At 35.9% G+C, this 26,565-nt stretch overlaps 1 protein-coding gene across 2 annotated transcripts in view; it reads left to right on the top strand.

The window, feature by feature from the left end:
• The window catches only part of SLC30A9 (solute carrier family 30 member 9), a 73,302-nt gene extending 62,609 nt beyond the window's left edge, over nt 1-10,693 (top strand). Inside the window, exons 16-18 of one of the 2 annotated variants that reach the window (XM_036852604.1) lie at nt 441-570; nt 2,433-2,546; nt 9,726-10,693. In XM_036852604.1, the coding sequence (XP_036708499.1) occupies nt 441-570; nt 2,433-2,546; nt 9,726-9,770 (289 nt within the window). In that variant the 3' untranslated portion in view covers nt 9,771-10,693. The remainder of the gene's footprint in view (nt 1-440; nt 571-2,432; nt 2,547-9,725) is intronic. The other variant, XM_036852605.1, reaches the window with a different exon arrangement.
• The last annotated feature ends 15,872 nt before the right edge of the window (nt 10,694-26,565 follow it).

Genomic DNA, 26,565 nt, shown 5'->3' with positions numbered 1-26,565 from the left:
CCCACATCAGTCCCATTAGGTAGTTATTATTAACCTCATGCTAATGGAATACTTCACAGAGTTGTATGAAGACTTTTAAAGAAGCTATTGAAAAAAGGAAAAAAGGATTATAAGATAAAATGACAACATTGTAGAAAAGCAATTTAGAGTTGATTTTTTTAATCCACAAACTATGTAGTTCATATATATACAAATTACCATAAAATAGTATTTATTGTTTACACCTTCGTATGGCATTATGCAAAAAGACCTAAATGAACATTTGTTTGGAAAATGATAGGTGGTGCTTAATGGCGAACACTCTGAAAGCCATCTTAGTCCATTTTTCATCACTTAGTCCATTTTTCATCACTGGTAGCAAAAAACAAGAATTCTAGACTTTTTGCCATTAAAATGTATGTCTGTGTATATAAATTTATATGTATTGTTATTGGTTGCAGGGCAATTCATGACGTTAAAGCCACAGATCTAGGATTAGGGAAAGTAAGATTTAAGGCAGAAGTAGATTTTGATGGACGAGTTGTTACGAGATCATATTTGGAAAAACAAGATTTTGACCAAATGCTACAAGTAAGTTAAAGTATTTATTGATTTCTTCTTATATAGCCAAGGGTTATAAAAATTACTTCCTAAGTAAATAAAATAAAACTTTTTCTTTTATAAGTCTTAAAGTCACTTCAGGTTTCAACTGGTTCAGAGGAGACAGTAGAAGAGGTAACTTATTATTCAAGTGCTTGTTGTGTGCCACACGTTTTATATATGTTACTTTATTTACTGTCAACAACCTGTGAGGTAAAGAAATAATATTTTCATTTCTATATATAGGCCAATTCAGACACAGAAAGATTAAGTAACTTGCCTAAAATTGCAGAGCCATCGTATGGAATCAGATGTGAATTCAGATCTCTGTGACTCCAGAATCCATGCTTTTTTTATTAAGAGTACTTTAAAAGAAAATTTATACAGGATAGTATAATGAACAGAGCAGAGGCTACCACTTGCCTTTGTCGAATATTAACATTTTACTGTACTGTACTTGCTTAAGATCTTAAAAAAAGAAAGAAATCATTACAAAAATATTACAGCCCTTGTTTCTCTTTATAGATCCCATTATCTTTCCTCCATCCCCAGAACTCACAATTATTTTGAATTTAGTACCTGTCATTTCCATTCAGTTTTTTATACTTTTCAACATATTTTTCTTAGCGTAATATTTAACAACATTTTAGATGTTTAAAAATTGGTATAACTTGTATCATATCATATGGTTTCCTCTATAATTTGCTAAACATCATGTTTTTGAGATTCCTCCTCCGTGTTAATATATATACCTCTCGTTAATTTACTTGCTATTTAATAGTCCATCTTACTAATATGCTGCAGTTTGCTAATCCAGTCCCTACTTCATGGACAATTATATTGTTTCAAGTATTAAACTATTGGAAACAGTGCCACAGTGGCATTCTTATACATGTTTCCTTGTTTGCATGTGCAAGAATTTCTTTAGGGCATTACATAGCTAGATTTAAAATATAGGTGGGCCATTGGATGAACATGTCTTCTACTTCCTTAGATATTGGCAAATTGTTCTCCAAAGTGTGTCAATTTAACTTCCACAATCAATGTATCAAAGTTTCTATTGCTTCACATGCTCGCTAGATTGTATTGACAGAGTTTTGAAATTTTTATCATTATAATAGATATGAAATAGTATCCTGTTGATTTAATTTATATTTCCCTGGTAGTAGTGAGGTTAATAAACATAGAAATTTATTGACCATTGGGATTTCCTGTACTTGCATCTTTGTTCGTTTAATTTCTGTTATTCTGACAGATTTGTAAATGTTTTATTTTTAATATGCTGGATACTAATCCTTCCTCAGTTGTGTATATGCAGATAACTTTCTAGTTTATAATTTATCATTCCACTTTGTTGTTGTACAGAAGCCTTAATGTAGTTTTTAATTTTATGTCAAATTTGTAATCTTTTTCTCTATGGTTTTTATTATCTTTCTTGAGAAACCCTTCTGTAGCCCATTATCATAAAAATATTCTATTTTTCTTCTAAAAATTTTAAGGTTTGTTTTTTACCCTTAGGTTTTCAATCCACTTAGAATTACTTGTTTAATGGTCTGAGGTAGGGATTTAGTATTTTTTTCCTATAAAAAAATAATTTCCCCAGCACTATTTATTGATTAATCTGTTCTTTTCCCACTGATTTTGCAGTGCTACCTCTGTAGATCATTGTACTCAATTTTTTCTCAAATTGAGGTTTTTTTTGAAATATGTAGTCCATTGCCTATGGCTTGAAAGTGTTTCATTTTTCATTAAACTTAACGGTGTTGGTTATAATTTTTAAAAGAAATTATCAATGTATCACTATGACTTTTTTAAGAATCTGTTTTATTTTTCTGCTATCGTTTTCTTTATAGGAAATTCAAGAAGTGAAGACTCCTGAAGAACTAGAGACCTTTATGCTTAAACATGGAGAAAATATTATTGATACTTTAGGAGCTGAAGTAGATAGACTTGAGAAGGAACTGAAAGTAAGATATATTCATAATAATAATATAATACAGTGTCAGCTACTTTTTGAGTACTTATCTATGTCAGGCACTGTGCTAATTACATCACTTGTATACTTTTATTTTCTCAGTAACCCCATGATGTATCAGTACTAATGGGCAAGAAAATGATTGGGTTAGAGAAGTTGGATAATATACTCAAGGTAGTATAGGACTTGGGATTTGAACCTGTGCTGTTCAATTTCAAATTCCATACCTTTTTTTTCTAATTTTTTTTTTAATTTATTGTTATTTATTTATTATTTATTTTTGGTTGTGTTGGGTTTTAGTTTCTGTGCGAGGGCTTTCTCTAGTTGTGGCAAGCGGGGGCCACTCTTCGTCGCGATGCGTGGGGCCTCTCACTATCATGGCCTCTCTTGTTGCGGAGCACAGGCTCCAGACGTGCAGGCTCAGTAGCTGTGGCTCACGGGCCTAGTTGCTCCGCGGCATGTGGGATCTTCCCAGACCAGGGCTCGAACCCGTGTCCCCTGCATTGGCAGGCAGATTCTCAACCACTGTGCCACCAGGGAAGCCCTCAAATTCCATTCTTTTAACTACTATTCTATACTGCTTGCTTAGTTTCTAAAATAATCAACGGTTTTTTTCTTGTTTGTTTGTCTTTAAATAAGAAGCGTTTCTAACATTTCTAACATTTCTAGAGAAAAGTAAAAGGGAAACTTTAAACTCTGTTCTAAAGTTAAAAAAAGAGTGTGACCTTAAACCTATACATACATACTGCTTTAGCCCGTCTGACATTATTTTATATTTTCTGTTTGTTTCTGTTCAGTTGGAGATCATTACAACCTGTCAGTTTTTTACTGAAATATTACCTAACCAGACTGCCTTTAAAAAAGTCTCAGTGCTCTCAAATTGTCATTTATTGACATTTGAATTCTAATTGTTTGCAATGAAGAAAACTTGTAAATGATCTTCAACGTTTATAACTTGTTGAAGGCAATGTCTTTAGCTGATGTTGATTTTTGTTTAGTTTTGTTAAAAATTGAAGAGAAACAAAGACAAAAATTGAAGGGAAACATTTCTATCACTATTTTACTACCTTTTAGAATCTAGATATGTGATCAGATTAATAGAAGCAGTTCAAAAAAGGTGATTTTGTTAATGTTATTATAGTTCATGAGCTTATCAGGCATGATTTTCAGAATTTCTAGATGAACAATTCTCAAATATTTTGATATTAGGATTCTTAAAAATTATTGAGGACTCAAAGAGTTTTTTTAGTTATATTTATTTATATTTACCAAATTATTAATTAAAATTGAGAAATTTAAAAATATTTATTCATTTAGAAAACATAATAAATGTATTTCATGTTAATATAAATAACAGTTTGAAGGAAAATAACTATAGTTTCCAAAATGAAATAAATAGAAGAGTGGTATTGTTTTACATTTTTACAAAAATCTAAGACAGCTAGATTCCCATTTGTGCTTCTGCATTCAGTCTATTACCATACGTTATTTTGGTTGAAGAATATGAAGAAAAAGGAGGAGCCTTTTTAAGTATTCTTTTAGTCTTTCCAGATAATTTTGATATTCTCTTTTAATATTACACCAAAACCTGACAACCGGTAACCTCTTAAAGCATAGTTGTGATGTGAAATCTGAAACCATATCGATGAACTTTTCATATACTGTTTGTGAAGTTAGGGGGCACAGTCCAGAAGACCACCTTCATTTCTAACACCAGTTGCAAAGTTCAAGTGGTTCCTAAGACCACCCTCAGGTTTGATAATTCACTAGGAGGACTCAGAACTCACTGAATGGTTTATTACAATGAAAGGATACAGATTAAAACTAGCCAAAGGAAGAGGTGCATAGGGCAGAGTTCCAAACCTGGAGTTTCACTTGTCCTCTCCCTGTGGAGTCATGGACAGTGTTGTTTTCCTGACAGTGGTGTGTGACAGTTTGCATGGAGTATTGCTAACCACAGAAGCTCAACCGAGCCTTGGTGTCCAGAAATGTTCTTGGGGCTCTGTAGTTGACTGCTTGAGTGGATGACCTTTCATCTCCAGCCCCTCTCAGGAAGAGCCGACACCTTTAGTTTCCACCCGCTTCTGGAGGTAGAGCAGATACTGTGCGGACAAAGATAAACAAAGACCTAATTATCAGGCAGAATATTCCAAGGACCTAGAGATTACCTCCCAATAGCCAAGAGCAAAGGCCAGACCTCTCTCTGAGTATGATTAGCACTCTCCTATACACTATTATATTAAAATCTGTTGGTCTGTCTTTATACTCTGATTGCATCTTTTTTTTTTTTAACATCTTTATTGTCTGATTGAATCTTTTTAACCCATGCTTGATTCTTTAACATTATGAATTGGTCATTTGGAAAATACTGGCTCACTGAATTTATGCACATCATGCAAATGTTGATACATTTCTAAGTATTGGGAAGCTGTCAGGCCCATGGTGGTGGATATGAGTTTTTCAACATTCTAATTTTGACTTGAAAGCTTGCATTTTATTATTAGCAACAAATATTGTTGTTTTCCTTGAAGTAGTAGACTCATTTTGTTTATTTCTTAAGCAGATGCCTGCCAAATACCCAAATTTGAATAACCATAGTTTGTTAGTTATTCTTTCAAGTAAAAAGGGTGTTCAGATAAAAACCGTCTGATTGAGCTCATTCAAGCAATCACAGGGGTACTTTTCCTTGTGACAGCATCAGACTTCAGCGTGAAGCACAACTTCCCATTTTGTCACCGAATATTTTTTTAAAGTGTATTCAAGGGTTGAGGTTTAATAAATCAATACTTTTTACTACTTCATGAAGGACATTTTAAAGTGAAACTGGCTTTTAAAAAAAAAAACAAAACCGGGTGGCAATAAAGGAACACAATGACTACCAGTATGGTTTGGTGCAAGTTGCCTTGAGTTGTGTGAAGGTGCCAGCAGTTTTATCCATGCCATCAGAGGAAATGTCAGCATAGTAAAAAAGGCAAAAAACATCTTACTGTAATTATGAAAATAGCTTTGACCTCGGAGTCCCCCCTGAAAATGTCTCAGTAACCCAGTAATCCTTGAACCACGCTTTGAATACCATTGTTCTGAATAAAATGTGAGATGATTATTTTTTTGCAGGGTGATTGGAGAATGAATAAATGTTGCATTTCCATTCTATCTGTTTTTATTTCCCTGGCAAGGAAAATAATGGACTTTTAAAACTAACTATTTTGGCTTTACTCTTTAATAGAAACAATGTCAGAAGCTGATTTAAGAATAATTAACAAGTTGGCCATTCTTAATTGTATTTACTCTTATCACAATCAGATATGCTTATTATTTTAAGCTAATTTTGTGCTTTAATTAGAAGCTATTAAATCATTAATAGACTGAATTATCTCATGATTTTGAATTATATGTCTTTCAAACCAAGAAGCCACATTTTGCCTACACTTTCAGGTGGAAACATCCCTAAGGTGGTAATAAGGTATAACTAATCTCAAGTGAAAAGAAAGTTCTTCATAGTTAAGATACCAGACCAAGAGAATGCATGAAAATAAGATGATTTTCTTTTGAAAACAAAAACTTTGTACATTGGTATTTTCGCTCCTTTTTAGTATCTAAGCATAGTTGCCTTCTAAGTTTAAATTTTAATAATTATTGAATTACTTTGGAAGGTCACACTCAGTGATAAAATTCTGCAGCATTATAGCCATCTCTTTGAGTAAATACCACTGATCTAAGTATTAGAACAGGCGATATTTTTGGCTTGAAGTCTGTAACTTACATAGTGCTATGTTAAGATGTTAAAAATAATAGAGGCTAATTTATAAAGTCCCATATTATAATGTGAAATACATATTGTTCTTATTTTGAAATTGTTTGAATTGTTAACAACAGATTTTTGTTGTTGTTGTTCTGCCTCTATATTCAATCAGTAGATAGACCCTTGTCCTATATCTCCATGAAGTTTTTTTGTTTGGGGGGAAATAATTCTATCGGAAATTAATTCAGTGGGAAGATGCCATAGCAAATTTCTAATAAATTCCAGTTAAATGCTCTGCCCTTTACTATGTCTTTTGCATCTCTAATTACATCCTCCTGTAGTATTTTCTTTACTTGAGTCTACAGCATTGTAAAATAAATTATGTAATTTGGTTTTTATCTCTGCATAATATGAGTGTTGGAAAAAAATCTGTGATGTGTAAAATATTCCAATTCACATTGAACAGTGCCTGGGACATAATAGACCAATAAGTATTTGGTGAAAAAATGAATGAAAATTATAAGTTGGACACCAATTATTGATTTTCAGTTCTACTTAACAATTATATATTCATGAATATATGAATATATTAATTTCTGCTATGCACATGATATCTTGTTACGCACTAAACATTAAATTTTAAGGATATTAATCCTATTTTCTCATTCATTCAGCAAACACATTGTGTGTGTCTGCTTTGTAATGGGCACATACATTTTAGGAATTTGGTTAATTTTCTCTCTGAAAACTTGATTTTAAAAAGCAGAGTAAATTAACTTTTTAGTTTCTTTTTCTTAAGATCAGATTTTTATTACACATTTGTTGTATAGTGCTTTTTAGATTGAATAATTTTAAACTTTCCATGAACAGCTAAAATTTTTCAAGTCGTATTGGGATGAGTAAGGGTTGATTGGAATGGGACAATAAAATTCAATTTCATTTCTCTTTGAGGAAGTCTTTTTTATTCCATATTGAATTTAAGAAATTCTAGACAGAGGGAATAGTTTAAGATAAAGAAAACATTGAGAACAAAAGTGTCATCCGCCACCCCCTTGTGGGGTCCCTGGTCACTCTTACCTTAGGACCCAAGAGGAAAGCACCCCTAGGTACAGCTGAACAGCACTAGTTGTAAGAAAAATCCCAGTGCACGCTGAACAGAATGAGTGCTCTAGCTGGAGCTACACTCCAGTATTATACCAGGTTTTTGTCTTTATAATTAAATTCGTTTAATATGAATAATATGCAAATGTTCCTGGGATATTATTTTTTAAGCTAGGAGTTATTAATCCTGACTGATTATTAGAATCACTTAGAAGAGCTTTTTTCCCCTTGTTGATTTATTTGTACGGTTTTTATCAAATAATACACATAGTTTACAAAATCAGACAGAACTGAAAAGCTTATACAGAAGTGTCACCTGCCTTGCCTTCCTCAATCGTTAGTTCTACATTTTAGAGATAACCATGTTTAATACTTTTAGTATTTCTTTTATATTTACTGCCGTATTTCTACGTAAGAGTCTTACATTGCTCCTCCTGACTTAAACATTATTTCCTCTTAGGTAGGTACAGATTAGTTATTTTATAAGTCTCTTCTGTCCCACAGTCTTACAATATCATTATGTTCACTTTATTAAACTTTTAATTCCCCCCCCACATTGTGTTAGATGTCCTTCCTTTATGTATCCATAGGGGAAAAAATCCCCTCAAATCTTTACTTTGCTCTGTAGTAGCAGACTATTATAATCGCCTGCTTACTTACCTGTATTTCCTCACTAGAGATAAGTTCATTCAAGGCAAGTGCAGTTTATTTCCTGTTTATTGTTGTATACTTCAGTGCTTGGTACAGTGTAGGCATATAATAAAGATATTTTTGGGGACTTCCCTGGTGGTCCAGTGGCTAAGACTCTGCGCTCCCAGTGCAGGGGGCCCAGGTTCGATCCCACATGCTGCAACTAAAGATCCCACACGTGGCAACAAAAATCCCACGTGCTGCAACTAAGACCTGGAGCAGCCAAATAAAGAAAGAAATATTTTTTTAAAAATACGTTTTCCGTTGTTACTGAAATTCCTTAAGATTTTTCACAGTCTGGCTTCTGCCTGTCTTTCCAGCCGCGTTGCTTTTTGCAGCTTCTGTGCTGACTGTACCGTACTGCTAGTGCATACTTTCCAGGCGCTCTTGACTTCGCTCATGCTGTTTCTTTTGTCTAGTCCCTTTTCATCATCTATCTGGAAAATTCACCGTGTTCAAACCTTGTTTAGATACTTACTGTATCCTCCGTGAATTCTTTCTGGATCTCATGAGCAAAAGTAATAGATCTCATGTTTTTGTTTCCAGAGTTATTATTTAGTACATTAAAACAGTTAGGAGCCTTGGGGGTCTGGAGTCAGGCCTGGAATCTATCCTGGCTCCATCACTTACTAGCTGTGTGACTTTGGACAGGTTAGTTAATTTCTTTAACCTTCATTTTTCCCATTTGTAAAATGGAAATAATTGGGTTATTATGAGGATTTTAAACACACACTTTCCGTGAAGCCCCTTACTTATTATTAGCATAGTACTTGACACAAGAGTAACCGCTCAATATATGTTAACTGGTTATTATTATTAGCTATAATGCTTTTTTTTTTTTTGGCTGTGCCAGATCTTAGTTGCAGCAGGCAGCCTCCTTAGTTGCAGCTCATGGGTTCCTTAGTTGCGGCATGCAAACTCTTAGTTGCGGCATGCATGTGGGATGTAGTTCCCTGACCAGGGATCAAACCCAGGCCCCCTACAGTGGGAGCGTGGATTCTTAACTACTGGACCATCAGGGAAGTCCCTCTTAGCCGTAATGCTTTTGCTCGTAGAGGCTATTCATACACTTTTCTCTCTGGCTAAACTGAGTCCCTCAGGGTAAGGAGCAGAGTCTTATTTAATAATCATAGCTCTACTTTCTAGCACAGTGCTTAGATCAAGACTATATGGATTGTTACTAGAACATATAAAATAAGTTAATATCAGTTTAGTCTTTCGATTATTATTGCTTTGCAGTGATCTTCACCACAAATGAGCATATTTCCAGTGCTTTGCAGTGCTTGGCACATACTAGATTCTTAATCCATTATTGTATTAATGAACATATGGACAAAACTCAGGGAGGCTGGACTACTTACTATATATTTTATAGTGTATTTTTATAGTGTATATATAGTGTATATAGTGTATATATACTATTATATAGTGTATTATAGTGTATTTTATAGTGTATAATTGGTCTATTCATCTATTGATCTTATGTTTTTCCCTCTGTAAATATTTCTCTTGCTAGTATGCTACAATGAAATAGTTTGACCAAATGTTTTCATTGGCTTTAGTGATCAAAAGGAATAAAAGGAAACAGAAAATTGTCTTTTGCTATTAATAATGTAGCGGCGATTTTTTTCCTTCCAGAAACGAAATCCTGAAGTTCGACATGTAGATCTGGAGATATTATAGACTTGATGGAATGAATCACCTTGGAGGGAGCCTTGGAAACAAGTTTGCCAAGACTGCTTTCCCACAGTGAAGGAGTCAATGCCATTCAGAAGCCGTTTTGGTTTTTTTTTTTAAGATGGAGGAAATATTTATGTAAAGAGCAATTCAACAGTCCACAGAACTAGGACAACATCTCACTTCTAAGAGACATATTACAAGTTGAATCAATTTGGAAATCATGTTTTTATGTTGCAGCAGGAAACATTTTGGTTACTTAAATTGTTCATAATTTCTCATTTTAGCCTGTCAGTGTGTATTGTACCTTGCAATCATGTTTCCTTTCTTCACATTGGTAAAAAATAAGCAGCATCTGTAAGATTATGATTTTTAACTTTGTTGCCAGTGAAGATTTCACTCCATCAAAACCTGTCAATCTTGAACATTCTGGCTAAATCTTGGTTTGCGGTCTTTAAAACAGTCACTCCATTTCAAAGTCTGTCTTTCCTTATAGAATGTAGAAATTATTTTAACGTACCTTGTGTTTTTTGCCCTGAGCACTAAGAGGAACGCTTTCCTAACCTAGTTATCCATAAACGTTCATTCCAGAAAGGACTTTATTACTGAATTGAAGGAAGAGATTTCAGTACACTCTTTTAGGTCATGCTACTTGCCATTTTGTAAAATTTCTTTTCTCTTCTTTGCTTTTTTTCCCTTATTTAGTTTAATTTTCCTAGTGGTAGGAAATATAAAATAGCCCTAGATATTTCCATGGGCCAGTGTGATGACTGGTTTTTTGTTTTTGTTTTTTAACTGGCTTCAGTCCCATAATGTGTATTTACTAGGAGATAATGCACTTATAAGCATTTTAACATTATGTAAAGTGGACTAGAAATATTTATAATTTCACAGACAGGACAGCATTTTATTTTTTATTTATTTTAAAAGAGGCACTACTTAACTTGTGTAAATCTGAACTGTGGGATAGTTCTTGCTTTGAGAGATAGAGAAGTAAACCTCTTATGCGGAAACTTGTGGCCATGACTTTTGTATAATATCATAGACAGTAGTGTGTCTGTAACATGAGTTTCTTGCAGTTACAAATGGGCATTTAGCATAATGTATGATTATAACATGTGCTAAGTAGCTTTCTAATGACCATAAGGTATCAAGATGAAAAAACATGCAATTCAGTAATTGAAAATTTAGTGCAAAACTACAGCTGTGTCTCCATTCATCAGAAGAATTCATATGCACTTTAAATTGTTCGGGTACCAGTGAGCATTATCCATGCAAGAGTGGTAGCTGCCTGAATAATCTCTGCTGGATAAGTGAGTGCTTAAGGCCCTAGGTCAGTGTCTAAAACTTACTTAGATTGAAGTTTATAAATTATAGCAAGTTATAATGCTGGAAACAAAAAATAAACATTTGATTAAAGGGTTTGTAATAGTAATTTTTTGATTCAGAACTGTCATCTACTGGAAAAGTGTGAAAATTTACATTGGTGTACACTTTTTACCATTACAAAACATCTTGTGTGCTGTACATTTTAAGTGAAATAACATTCCAATTTTATTTTTTAAGATACGAAATTGTTTTATACATATATATGTATGTACATGCACACAATTTGTTCTTATGGTTTCAAATTCTTCACTCCTAGTTTTTAAAAAACTTTTTTACCCATTATAATTAACTCTATACTTTCTGTGTCTTCCTCCTTCCCCTTTCCCACCTGCCATTTTGTTTATTCCATGTCAGTGTGCCATGTGGGAAGGTACCAAATTATGTCCAATTTCCTCCTAGTAAAATTACTCTAAAAATTTTCACATAGTTAGACAAGACTATTAACTCATTTAAAAAAAAACGCAAAAGCGGATGTGCAGTAGTTATTCCAAATGGTAGATTTTTTTGAAGGACTCCCTGAAAGAGGTCAACTCCTGATATTTCTTTGGGTTTTCTAACCTTATTTTGATTGAAGTCATACCTATTCTTAAATAATAATTGAAGGCTTATGTTTCTGTCCTTTCACTGCAGTTCTGTTCTGCACTGATACCTTAAAGTTTGTTTAAGTGAAATTTGACATAAAGAAGTACAGCCTATCTAGGAATTTAATGTATGACATCACTGGTCCCTTTTTTTTTTTTTTTTCCTTCCTTTTAAACTAGAGTCAAATTTGAATTTTGAAACCAGGGAATTTGGTCCCCTTTATTTAAAAATAAGATAATATCTAGTTGTTCAGGTTTCTTATTTTTGTTTTTTTCCAAATTAATACTTCTTACTTTGTCTTACCCTTATGCTTAGTGTTTGAATATTTAAGCATATAAATCTTAATATTTTTAAGGAAAATAACTTCTGTAGTAGAATAATTGCAAAAGTAATTGCAGTTGGACAGAGAAGAGGTCAGTCAAGGCCATGACTCCTGTTTGTATTAAGCTGAAATCTGGAAACCAGCAAAGGTGAAGTATATTTGTTTTCAGCTCTGGCTGTAAGTAACAGGCCCCAAACTGTGGAAGCTGGCACATTTTTTAGACCATGGCAGATGGGGGATGAGGGGTGGAGATTTGTTTTTAAGTGGACCGTGTTGGTGGCCAGTAAGTAGTATTCAGTTCCAAAGAGGGAGATTCCTGAACATATACTGAGGAAACTGTAAGATAGATTGGAAAATTTTCAGGTTTTTTCAAAAACAAAGTTAATATCTGCATACATCCTCCTACACACCAAATAACCCGGAACAACAAAAGGGCATTAGACTTGAATTTTGGGTATATGATTTTAGTGTTACCTTAATTATCCTGTACTTTGGATAATGGTTTTTGCTAAAATTATACCATCTAAAGGAAACGGCTTAAGTTTTAAATCTGATAACTTTGAGGTAGAATGCTAGGAACTACAGAAAATTGTACAGGCATTTGGAATTTATACTATTTTTCTTAGATTGCATTTGTCGTGCTCTGGCATTTCTTTTAAATGTGATGACCCCCAATTTGCCAAACTGTCAGAAGTCAGTGAAGCAAAGAATTGAAGATAAAATGTTGATTCAAAGATTGTCCCCCCTAAATCCCTCATCCTGGCCTCTGAAATGGAAGCTTGGAAGGCATTTATATAGAAGATTGGTCCGGCAGCCTTTATATTTGCATTTAAGTTTACTAGCGTCCCTAGAGTTGGTTTCATGGAAAAGAGAAAATTTTTGTTTCTATTACATTGTATTTCATCTGTCTGATTTCTGTGGCAGGTTAAGATTTTCCTGGTCCATCAGGGTGCATTTTTCCTTAATAAATGCTGTATGTAAATAAGAGCAGTTCACTTCTTAGTTTGGGATTTTCCCCGGTGATAAATGTTTGTTAAATACTTCTTTACCTCATGTGCTAACCTTTAAAAATCATGCCTTTGTTTTTGAACAGAATTTATTATTCCTTGAGTATGCTTGTTAGTTTGTGGGTGTCCTCATTTTACAAAACCAAGATATAAAAACTCTTAATTGTTTTATGATCCATTTGCAGTATAGAGAGAACTATTGCTATTTTTTTTTCTGAAACATTTATATTAACATATTTCCATACAAATAACCCAAAGAAACTTTAGTATTAGTTGTTTTTTTGTTTGTTTGTTTTTTTATACAGCAGGTTCTTATTAGTCATCCATTTTATACACATCAGTGTATACATGTCAATCCCAATCGCCCAATTCAGCACACCACCACCCCCACCCCACCGCGGTTTTCCCCCCTTGGTGTGCATACGTTTGTTCTCTACATCTGTGTCTCAACTTCTGCCCTGCAAACCGGTTCATCTGTACCATTTTTCTAGGTTCCACATACATGCGTTAATATACAATATTTGTTTTTGAGAGAACTATTATAAATATACCATTAGGATGTCATGTAGTTGGTAAAGTGCAAATTCAAACAATTATATCCCTTAGTGACACATAGTATATGATTACATTTTGACAAAATAAGATTATTTAAACATGTTAGTTGAATTATTTCTTTTGAGATTGTGTCTATATAGTATATTTAGGGGAAAAAAATACAAAAATTAGAAACACCAAAAGGTAGAACCTAGAGCCAGCCTGCAGCGGGATGCAGGTTGAAGTCTATACCAATCCTGTAGGAACTGCAACTGTGTTTTCTTTTTCACAAGAAACTAAACCAAAGTTATTACTCAAAGTAATTTGGTAATTTGAGAGGGCATATTTCCCACCCCAAAATCAAAATGTATTGAAAATAGAAGCACTGTAGTTTAGAATTTGTGTAGCAAAATACAGAATTGTGTCTGTGTCTTTAAGGGCTTGTAGAGGTTTTAAAATAGACTGAAAAGTGAAAAAAAAAATTGTATATAATAGCTATCAACAGGATAATTTGAAGTGTTTATGCCAGGTACCATTTCATATGTACAAGCATTCCTCACAAATACTGCAGGCTCGGTCCCAGACCGCTGCAATAAAGCAAATATCAAAACAAAGCAAGTCACACAAATTTTTTGGTTTTCCAGTGCATATAAAATTATGTTTACACAGTACTGTATGTAGTCTATTAAGTGTGTAATAGCATTATGCCTAAAAGCACAACATACATACCTTAATTTAAAAGTACTTTATTGCTAAAAAATGCTAACCATCATCTGGGCCTTTTGAGGGGCTTTTTGCTGGTGGAGCGTCTTGTCTCCACGTTGGTGGCTGTTGAAGGCAAGGTCGCTGTGGCAATTTCTTAGGATAATGAAGTTTACCGCATCATGTGACTTCCTTTCGTGAACGGTTTCTCTGTAGCGTGCAGTGCCATTTGATAGCATTTTACCCACAGCAGAACTTTCAAAATTGGGGTCAATCCTCTCAAACCCGGCCCTGCCTTATCAACTAAGTTTACATAGTATTTTCAATCCTTTGTTGTCATTTCAATAATCTTCACAGCATCTTCACCAGGAGTCAATTCCCTCTCGAGAAACCACTTTCTCTGCTCATTCATAAGCAACTTCTCATCTGTTAAAAGTTTTACCATGAGACTGCAGCAATTCAGTCACATCTTTAGGCTCCACTTTGAATTCCAGTTTTCTTGCTGTTTCCACCACACCCGCAGTGACTTCCTCCACTGAAGTCTTGAATCCCTCAAAGTCATCTACGAGGGTTGGAATCAGCTTCTTCCAAAGTGCTGTTAATATTGATAATTTGTCTTCTTCCCGTGAGCCACTAATGTTCTTTTTTTCTCTTTATTTTTGGCTGCGTTGGGTCTTTGTTGCCGCACGCGGGCTTTCTCTAGCTGCGGCGAGCGGGGGCTACTCTTCGTTGCGGTGCGCGGGCTTCTCATTGTAGTGGCTTCTCTTGTTGCAGAGCACGGGCTCTAGGTGCGTGCGGGCTTCAGTAGTTGCAGCACGCAGGCTCAGTAGTTGTGGCACATGGGCTTAGTTGCTCCGCGGCATGTGGGATCTTCCCGGGCCCTTCCTGGGCCGGGCCTCAAACCCGTGTCCCCTGCATTGGCAGGCGGATTCTTAACCAATGCCCCACCAGGGAAGTCCAAACCACTCATGTTCTTAATGGTATCTAGAATGGTGAATCCTTTCCAGAAGGTTTTCAATTGACTGTACCCAGATGCATCAGAGGAATCACTGTGGCTTTACGAAATGTATTTCTTAAATAAGAAGATTTGAAAATTGAAATTACTCCTTGATTCATGGACTGCAGAATGGATATTGTATTAGCGGCATGAAAACATTAATCTCGTGGTACATCTCCATCAGAGTTCTTGGGTGACTAGGTGCATTGTCAGTAAGCAGTAATATTTTGCAAGGAACCTTTTTTTCGAGCCGTGGGTCTCAACAGTTGGTTTAAAATATTCAGTAAATCTTGTAAACAGATATGCTGTCATCTAGGGCTTTGTTCTTCCATTTATAGAGCATAAGGAGAGCAGATTGAGCCTAACTTTTAAGGACCCTAGGACTTTTGGAATGGTAAGTGGGCGTTGGCTTCAACTTAAGGTCATCAGCTGCATTAGCCTCTAACAAAAGAGTCAGTCTGTCCTTTGAAGCTTAAAAAAAAAAAAAAAATTTATTTTGGCTGTGCTGGGTCTCAGCTGCGGCATGCGGGATCTTTGTTGCGGCATGAACCCGGGTCCCCTGCATTGGGAGCGTGGAGTCTTACCCGCTGGACCACCAGGGAAGTCCCTCCTTTGAAGCTTTAAAGCCAGGCACTGACTTCTCTCTAGCTAGGAAAGTCCTACATGGCATCTTGCTTAGTGGAGCCACCTTCATTTATTATCTCAGCTAGATCTTCTGGACAACTTGCTGCAGCTTCTACATCAGCACTTGCTGCTTCACCTTGCAGTTTATGTTGTGGAGATGGCTTCTTACCTTAAACCTCATGAACCAGCCTCTGCCGGCTTCAGACTCTCTTCTTCTGCAGCTGCCTCGCCTCTCTCAGCCTTCACAGAACTGAAGAGAGTTAGGGCCTTGCTCTGGATTAGGCTTTGGCTTAAGGGGATGTTGTGGCTCGTTTGTCTTCTATCCAGACCACTACAACTTTCTCCATATCAGCCATAAGAGCGTTTTGCTTTCTTATCATTCATGTTTTCATTGGAGTACCACTTTTAATTTCCTTCAAGAGCTTTTCCTTTGCATCTACAACCTGGCTGTTCGGTGCAAGAGGCCTCGCGTTTGTCCGGTTTTGGCTTTTGAGACACCTTCCTCACTAAGCTTAATCATTTCTAGCTTTTGATCTAAAGTGAGAGATGTGCACCTCTTCCTTTCACTTGAATGCTTGAGGCCATTGTAGCCTTATTCAGTGGCCTAATTTCTACACTGTTGTGTCGGGAGACGGAGGCCTGAGGGGCGGCAGATGGGGGAATGGCTGGTTAGAGCAGTCAGAACACACACAACATTGATCCACTGTTTGCCATCTTGCATGGGCACACCGTGCCTCGTGCCTCAAAACAGTTAAACCAGTAACCTCAAAGATCACTGATCACAGATCACCGTAACAAATATAATAATAATGAAAAAGTCTGAGATACGCAAGAATTACCAAAATGACACAGAGACACAAAGTGAGTGAATGCTGTTGGAACAATGGTGCTGATAGACTTGCTCAGTGCAGGGTTGCCACAAACCCTCAATCTGTAAGGAACGCAATATCTGTGAAGGCAATAAAGCAAAGCACAATAAAACAAGGTATGCCTGTTCTAACCCATTTAATCCTTACAAAGAGCCAGTGAAGAAGGAATTATTACTCATTTCTTTGCAGATGAGGAAACTGAGATACAGTAGTTACATGTGTCTGAGGAAACTCAGCTGATAAGGGGCAGAGTCAGGATTTGAACTCACATAGTCTGGTTCTCTACAAGTCACTCTGCTAAGCAGAAGAGCCCAAGAAAACTAACACTGTATAGAAAGTGGAGACAAACTTTTCATTTTGGTATAAAATGAGAAAATGAATTAATATTCAGTAGATAGAACAACTAGCTGCATCTAACTTGAACTGCCTGGAACAGGGGAGTTGGTGGGGTCGGGTGAGGGGTGGGACACTGACACTGTGTGGATGCTGAGGAATTGTGTGTCACCTCGAGATTTATTTTCAAGCATTACTTCAAGGCCACCTTAGAGACATATCCAGAAAACGGTATTTAGTTCACTTGTCAGTCATTGATTTGAACCATGCAGGAAAGAAATTTAGGGAAAGTTATAGGAATTAGCATTAACCAAAATTAAAAAAAAATTCTTTTAACATATTTGAATAGACAAAACATATGACCCCAAATTAAGAATGTTCAAACAGATATATAGGGTGGCACAAAAACAGAAACATAGATCAATGGAACAAGATAGAAAGCCCAGAGATAAACCCACGCACCTATGGTCAACTAATCTATGACAAAGGAGGCAAGGATATACAATGGAGAAAAGACAGTCTCTTCAATACGTGGTGCTGGGAAAACTGGACAGCTACATGTAAAAGAATGAAATTAGAACACTCCCTAACACCATACACAAAAATAAACTAAAAATGGATTAGAGACCTAAACGTAAGACCAGACACTATAAAACTCTTAGAGGACAATATAGGAAGAACACACTTTGACATAAATCACAGCAAGATCTTTTTTGATCCATCTCCTAGAGTAATGGAAATAAAAACAAAAATAAACAAATGGGACCTAATGAAACTTAAAAGCTATTGCACAGCAAAGGAAACCGTAAACAAGATGAAAAGACAACCCTCAAAATGGGAGAAAATATTTGCAAATGAATCAACGGACAAAGGATTAATCTCGAAAATATATAAACAGCTCATGCAGCTCAATATTAAAAAAACAAACAACCCAATCCAAAAATGGGCAGAAGACCTAAATAGACATTTCTCTGAAGAAGACATACAGATGGCCAAGAAGCACATGAAAAGCTGCTCAACATCACTAATTATTAGAGAAATGCAAATCAAAACTACAGTGAGGTATCACCTCACACCAGTTAGAATGGGCATCATCAGAAAATCTACAAGCAACAAATGCTGGAGAGGGTGTGGAGAAAAGGGAACCCTCTTGCACTGTTGGTGGGAATGTAAATTGATACAGCCACTATGGAGAACAGTATGGAGGTTCCTTAAAAAACTAACAAACAATAGAATTACCATATGACCCAGCAATCCCACTACTGGGCATATACCCAGAGAAAAACCATAATTCAAAATGACACATGCACCCCAATGTTCATTGCAGCACTATTTACAATAGCCAGGTCATGGAAGCAACCTAAATGCCCATCGACAGATGAATGGATAAAGAAGATGTGGTACATATATACAATGGAATATTACTCAACCATAAAAAGGAACGAAATTGGGTCATTTGTTGAGACATGGATGGATCTAGAGACTGTCATACAGAGTGAAGTAAGTCAGAAAGAGAAAAACAAATATTGTATTTTTTTTTTCAAATATTGTATATTAACGCATATATGTGGAACCTAGAAAAATGGTACAGATGAACCGGTTTGCAGGACAGAAATTGAGACACAGATGTAGAGAACAAACGTATGGACACCAAAGGGGGAAAGAAGCGGGGTTGGTGGTGGTGTGATGAATTGGGAGATTGGGATTGACATGTATACACTGATGTGTATAAAATGGATGACTAATAAGAACCTGCTGTATAAAAAAATAAAATTAAATTTAAAAAACACAAAAAATACCAGATATATAGGGAATATTCTCTTTCCCAACTCTGACCCCTAGCTACCCATTCTTTTCCCAGAGGCAGCTAATGTTACAGTCTTGTCATGTATCCTTATCGATACTTGATGTATATATGCACACACACACATATATACAAGTTTATAGTATATATTTCCTCTTCTACACAGATGGTAAAATACTTACACGTTAATGAATCTTATAATTTAAAAAGTGTGCAGCCAATGGGACTTCCCTGGTGGTCCAGTGGTTAAGACTCTGCACTCCTAATGCAGGGGGCCTGGGTTCATCCCTGGTCGGGGAACTAGATCCGGAGTGCCAAAACTAAGAGCCTGCATACGGCAATGAAGATCCCAAGTGCCACAACTAAGACCCAGTGCAGCCAAATAAATAAATAAATAAATATTTTTTAAAAAGTTAAAATCATGTGATAAAAAAAAAAGTATGCAGCCAATTTTCAAAGTTTTATGTTCACTGAAAATTATTGTATCAAGAGGATGTAACACAATATAGTGCTGTGCTTTACCATATGGTGGCCATTTGTGACTCTTTACATTTAAATTAATTAAATAAAATTAAAAATTCAGTTCCCCAGCTGCATTAGCCACATTTTCATGTGTTCAATAGCTACGTGTGGTTAGTGGCTACCATGTTGTACAATGCAGATATAGACCATTTCCATTATCACAGAAGGTTCTTTCAGACTGTACTAAAGATATATAACTAGTTATTGGGCTATAACTTAAGGCTACCAACTAGTTAGCATTGCTTTGAACAAGTAAATTTCTCATCTTCAAAATAGTTTGAACTTATCTCTCATTCAAATGCACAGTCAACATTCTGAACATTAGGGAAGAAAACCCTAAAAAAGTGTCCCTCACCACCCTTTATAAAATAGCAAACCCTCTCCATTTCTCTCCATTTGCTATACAATGGACATTCAACCCCTTAGCAAGAACTACTGGCTCTGCCTCCAAAATATATTTGGAATCCATTTCTCCTCATTTCAGTTATTATCTTAATGTTAGCCATCATCATATCGTGCTTGAATTTTCAAAATAGCCTCTTAAGTGATTTCCCCCTAATAGCTCACACATTCTATTTCAACACAGCAGCTTGTGATTTTTTGAAAACATGTCAGATCATGTCCCTTCTCTTCTCAAAGCCCTCCCTATGGTTTCTCATCTCATACAGAATAACATCATCTGTTCTGAGGAAGCTTACAAGTTCTCCATGATGAGTTTCTCCACTATCTCTTGGACCCCATTTTCTACTATTCTCTCCCTCACTGTTCCAGCCAGACTGGCCTCCTTTCTGCTTTTCATACATCCTAAGCATGCTCTCAACCCACAGCCTTTGTACTGTCTGAAATACTCTTCCCGCCACATACCTGCACAGCATGCTGCTTTACTTCTTCAAATATCTGTTTAAATGACACCTTAACAGTGAGCTCTTTCCTCACCACCCTTTATAAAATTGCAAACCCTCTCCATTTCTCTCCTTACCCAGCTAATATTTCATTGCTTTGTTTTTGACTATAGCATTTATTACCTGCATACTATAATTTTATTCTTGTTTACTGTCTATCTCCACTAGAATGTAACATCCTTTAGAGCTGGATCTCCAGAAACTAGAATGGCATCTAACACATAGTAGGCATTCAATAAATGTATGTTGATAAGTGAATGTTTATGTAGGATGCTGTCTCTAGAAGTATAAAGATAAAAAAGACCTAGACTTGGGATTTCCCTGGCGGTTCAGTGGTGAGGACTCCGTGCTTTCACTGCCAAGGGCGTGGGTTCAATCCCTGGTTGGGGAACTAAGATCCTGCACACCACACGGCAGGGCCAAAAAAAAAAGACATAGACACTCACAGTCTAGTTAACTGACAAAGAAGAAGCCCATACAAATAATTACAATACAGTGTAATAATGTGCTTATCCAAAAACATTTAAGTGGAGTAATATTAATCTTCATCAAAACTAGGTTTGTGAGATAGGCATGCTGATATGTTGCTCATGGGAGTGTGAAATGGGGCCTCCTCTCTGGAGGGTACTTTTCTAGTAGGTATCAAGAGTGGAAAATGTTCATACCTTTTGACCCAGTCATTTCACTTGTAGGAATGCAATCTAAGGAAATGGCATTGCTCTAGTATAAAAAAATTTGAAAAAAATTAGGTAAATGGTTAAACAAAGTATGGCGTATTTGTAAGGTAGACAGACCATAATGCAGTCTTTGGAATCATTTTTGGCAGAATACTTAATAAGATGACAAAATGCTTATGATAGAGGAAAAACCTAAGAATACACACCTATCACTTTAAGTTGTTACTGTTAAAGGTTGGGATTGGGGTGGGAGACGTCCTTTACTTTTCATTATTCATACAAAAATATTTTATGATCAAGAATTAGTTTTGCCAACTTTAGAAATGCTTAAGACTAATTTTTTAGTGGAAAAATAAAAATAGGACCCGAGTATATTAAGAATAATTTCAATTTTATGTACATAGAAAAAGGCCTAAGAGGAAATACACACACTAAATAGTAACAATGCTCATACATGATTTTTTTTTTTGTCATTTAGAGATTTGCTATGATGAACTTGTCTTTTTAAATTTTTAAAAAATTTTTGGCTGTGTTGGGTCTTTGTTGCTGCGCGCAGGCTCTCTCTAGTTGCGGCGAGCGGGGGCTACTCTTCATTGCAGTACACGGGCTTCTCATTGCGGTGGCTTCTCTTGTTGCAGAGCACGGGCTCTAGGCGCGCAGGCTCAGTAGTTGTGGTGCACGGGCTTCATTACTCAGTGGCATGTGGGATCTTCCCGGACCAGGGTTCGAACCCGTGTCTTCTGCATTGGCAGGCGGATTCTTAACCGCTGCGCCACCAGGGAAGCCCTGTAAGTTTGGGTTTTGTTTGTTTTGTTTGTTTTGTTTTTTAGATTCCACATATAAATGATATCATATATCATATTTGTCTTTCTCTGTCTGACTTATTTCACTGTGCATGACATCCTCCAGGTCCATCCATGTTGCTGCAAACGGCAAGATTTCCTTTTTTATGGCAGAATAACATTCCATTGTGTGTGTATATACATACATACATACATATATATATACACATTTTCTTTTTTTTCTTATTGAGGTAACATTTATCATTATGTAAGTTTCATGTGTACATTATATTTCTACAACATGCTCACCACCAAAAATTTATTTTCTATCTGTCACCATACAGTTGATCCCCTTTACCGATTTCACCCTCCACACCCTTCTTCTCTGGTAGCCACTACTCTGTTCTCTGCATCTGTGTGTTTGTTTTTGTTTGGTTTGTATACCACATTTTCTTTATCCATTTATCCACTGATGAATGCTTAGGTTGTTTCCATATCTGGGCTATTGTAAATAATGATGCAATGAGCATCATTAGTGTTTTTGTTTTCTTCAAATAAATACCCAGAAGTGGAATTGCAGGATCATATGATAGGTCTACTTTTAATTTTTGAGGAACCTCCATACTGTTTTCCACAGTGGCTGCACCAATTTACATTCCCACCAGCAGTGCACAAGGGTTCCTTTTTCTCCACATCCTCACCAATGCCTATTATTTCTTACCTTTTTGACAATACCCATTCTAACAGGTGTGAGGTGGCATCTCATGGTTTTGAGTTGCATTTCCCTGATGATTAGTGAAGTTGAGCACTTTTTCATGTTCCCTGTTGACCATTTGTATATCTTCTTTGGAAAAATGTCTATTTAGATCCTCTGCTCATTTTTTAATCAAGGTTTTTTTCTTTTGCTATTGAATTGTATGTGTTCTTTATATATATTCTGGATATTAACCCCTTATCAGATACGTGATTTGCAAACATTTCTCCCATTTGGTAGGTTGCCTTTCCATTTTGTTCATGGTTTCCTTTGTTATGCAGAAGGCTTTTAGTTCGATGTAGTCTCACTTGTTTATTTTTGCTTTTGTTGTCTTTGCTTTTGGTGTCAAATCCAAAAAAATCATTGCCAAGACTGAAGTCAAGGAGCTTACTGCCTATGTTTTCTTCTAGGAGTTTTATGGTTTACTTACTTAATTTTTTGAAATTCATCTGTGGTCCACTAAATTCAGCTGAATTCCTCTTGAAGATTTACATTCCTAAAACTTAACTGCAGAATTAACTTTCTCCTTAATAAAGATAGTCATCACTGACTATTCTATCAGAAAAGAGTTTCCTTATTTTCATTAGTTATTTTCATTGGCATTGTAAATTTTGTTGTCTCTTCATAGGATCAGCTAGAGCTGTGTTTTTCAAATTTTAACCTGCATACAAATCACCTGGGAATCTTGTTAAAATGCAGATTTTTTGATCCAGTAGGTATCAATTAATTCTAAAGTAATTAATGCTAAAGCTGCTGGCCCATGGACCACACTTTGACTATCAAAGGCTAAGATTATTTTCAGATGTTGTATATTAAGCCTGCTGGCACAGTAATATCTCATCTTTTACAATAAATGTATCTCTAAAGACATTTGATAGTTACTGTGGTTGTAAAATTGAAACACTTTTTAAAGAGAGATCACTATGAATTCTCATAAAGAATGCATTCTTACATAATTAATTATTGGGAGTAAATCCTGAATTGTATCCAAAGTATGATCGTAAAATAATGTCAACAGTATTTTTAATAAACATTAAAGCTCAACTAAGTGTTCCTTTAAAAATAATCCCTTGTGTAAGCTATTGTCTTAGTCTAACAATGCTGCCATCTTTAGGATATGTTTGGAACACCTGCTTGGGAGTTAACTATAGTATTTGTAACTCATTTGTAAAAATAGGTCTGATGAAGTGATGGATATCTTCATCTTTTGAGGATAAATGGAATTTCTTGGGAAGCAGTCAAAACTAGCTGGATCCAAGACTGATGAATATGGTGGATGGGTATGCTGGTTATTATTATTTTGGGTTAAAAATAAGGAACACTGTAATGAAATCTATTTTGTGTTTGCAGCTTATCATTTCATTCTGTAGGAGGAGCCCTACAAACAACATGAATATTGTTTTAATGAGTTCATGTCCTTTCAAGGCAATTACTAATTTGAAGAATAATACTTATCTGAAGATATAAATTCTGGTTTCTTGGTTAAAGAAAACAGTCTCATTATCAGAGTTTCAAAATACGTGAGGCAAAACTGATAGAACTGAAAGAGAAATAGATAAATCCACACAACGCCTCTCTCACAATAATCAATAAAAGTAGACTGAAAAATCAGTAAGCATACAGAAGATGTGAACGACACTATCAACTAACTTGACCTATTTGATATTTATAGTACATTCCATCCCAAAACAGAAATGAACATTCTTTTGAAGGTCACTTGGAATATTTACCAATAAAGACCATGTGCTTTGCCAAAAAACGTGTCAATAAAGTTAAAAGGATTTAAATCATACAAAGTATGTTCTTTGACCAAAATGGAATTGAGTTTAAAAACCCATAAAATGTAGAATTAAAATATATGACAGCAATAGCGCAAAGGAAGTGCATTGTTGTAAGATTCTTACACTGTTAATGAAGTGGTATGTCTTTATTTCAAGGCAGACCATGATGTTAAAGATGTATATTGTAAGTCATGGAGCAACTGCTAAAACACGCACATGTGCGCGCATGCACACACACACACACACACACACACAAAGAGGTATAGCTAATAAGCCAACAGTGGAGATAAAATGGAATCATAATAAATAATAAATCCAAAACAAGTCAATAAACAAGGAACAAAGAAAAGATGAGACAAATAGAAAACAAATAGCAAGATGTTAGCTTCAATTCTTATGTTAACTCAAAGAGTAGATATTTTACAGATAAGGAAACTGAGACTTGGAGAGATTTAAGTAATTTGCCTAAGGTGACACAGCCAGTATGTATTGGGGCTGGGATTTCAATTCAGGTCCCCTGTCTTCCAAGGTCTCTGCACTCTATCTAATGCCAAGGTACTGTAGTAGTGTGTGTGTGTATGCATTCTAGCTACCTGTGTGTAGAATAATTTGGAGAACTAAACCCCTATGTCTTCTAAGAGTTGTGAATATGATTGACATTTACATTTCCGCATGCCTGTATAACTAAAATATATTCTTGCTTTTTGAATTACAGTGAAGCTACATTGAATTATTTCTTGCGGGTTTTCCCATCTGTCTTCACTCTCCATCACACGTCAGGCTATGCCTAGATTCTCTGCAATTGAGGGAGTGGGATGAGATGGTGTCAGTGCTGCCACAGTGAGGACAACCTAAGTCATTTCCCACAAACCTCTTCAAATCTTTTAAAAGCTTCTTGCTGTGTTCATTATCTATGTATATACCCATATATGAGCACAGTACACTAACACGTTAAAATATTTTGACACTCCATACAATATGCCAGGTTCTGTGGTAGGCAAAAGATATAAAAAGGTGAAAGAATTAATTATGTCCCCTGATATCATAGAGTTAAAAGTCTCATGAGGCATACAAACTTTATACAAAGAATCATACAAATATATATAATACTGTCCTAAGTGCTATGAGAGCAGCAGGGTACCACGATAGTTAACAGGATGACCTATTTGCAGGTCCTCAATGGAAATAGTCATTTTCTCTTTTTTTTAACATCTGTATTGGAGTATAATTGCTTTACAGTCATTTTCTTCTTATACAAACATACTGAAGACTTTGAAACTATTACAAAGCCACCAAGCTAGAAGTTGACTATAAGTAAGGTAAGTTAGTGATAAAACAATTCTTTCAACTTTAGCATGCTTGGAGCCACATGATATATTTCTAACAGAGTCTCTTGAGTATGAAGGGCTGTCACCGGCAATTATTTTGAAAGTTATTCATCCTTTTCTTTCCCATTTGCGAAAAGAATGATTTTTTAAAAAATATTATTTATTTATTTGGCTGTGCTGGGTCTTAGTTGTGGCATGCGAACTCTTAGTTGCAGCATGTGGGATCTAATTCCCTGACCAGGGATCGAACCTGGGCCCCCTGTATTGGAAGCATGGAGTCTTAGCCACTGGACCACCAGCAAAGTCCCAGAATGATGGTTTTTTAAGAGTAAAGATTTAACTAGGAATTTTTCATTACAATACAGGCTTTAATCATAGGACTTTAGAAGAAAACTCTTCACTTCCAGCAGTCCATTTAAAAAATGGCTGTGGATGATTTAAAAAGAGCAGTAAAATAAGTTGTAACCAATGTAACCTATAGCGTGTAAGGGGCTCACCCAGATCCTTCTGCGTTCATCCTGAGCTGTGTCCTGGGAGAAGCTGAGCCAGGCATGGTTCTGGGAAGAGCCCGCCTCCCTGTCTCAACAAGCCCAGATCTTGCAGCGGCTATTTCTGATTCTCTCCAGCCAGACCCCCCGGCTGGAGCCCGGTGACCAGCTGCAGCCGGTATGAAAGCTGCCGCCCAGTGTCATTCTGAAAAGACCACAATACTCTTTCCTCTGCATCCCATCTTTTCCTGGTGACAGGGAACCGAAGACCCAAGGGCAGGCCCAGGACCGACCACTTGCATTGTGCCTAGCACACACTAAAGACTCAATAAATGCTTAAAAAAAAAAAAAAAAAAGAAAGAAGAAGAAATATAAAATAAAATTGGGTGTTTGATTACAGATAG

This window comes from Balaenoptera musculus, chromosome 5, assembly GCF_009873245.2.
Source record: "Balaenoptera musculus isolate JJ_BM4_2016_0621 chromosome 5, mBalMus1.pri.v3, whole genome shotgun sequence".
NCBI lineage: Eukaryota > Metazoa > Chordata > Mammalia > Artiodactyla > Balaenopteridae > Balaenoptera > Balaenoptera musculus.
Note: the sequence above shows the minus strand (reverse complement) of the source record. Positions and strands in the feature narration are given on the sequence as shown.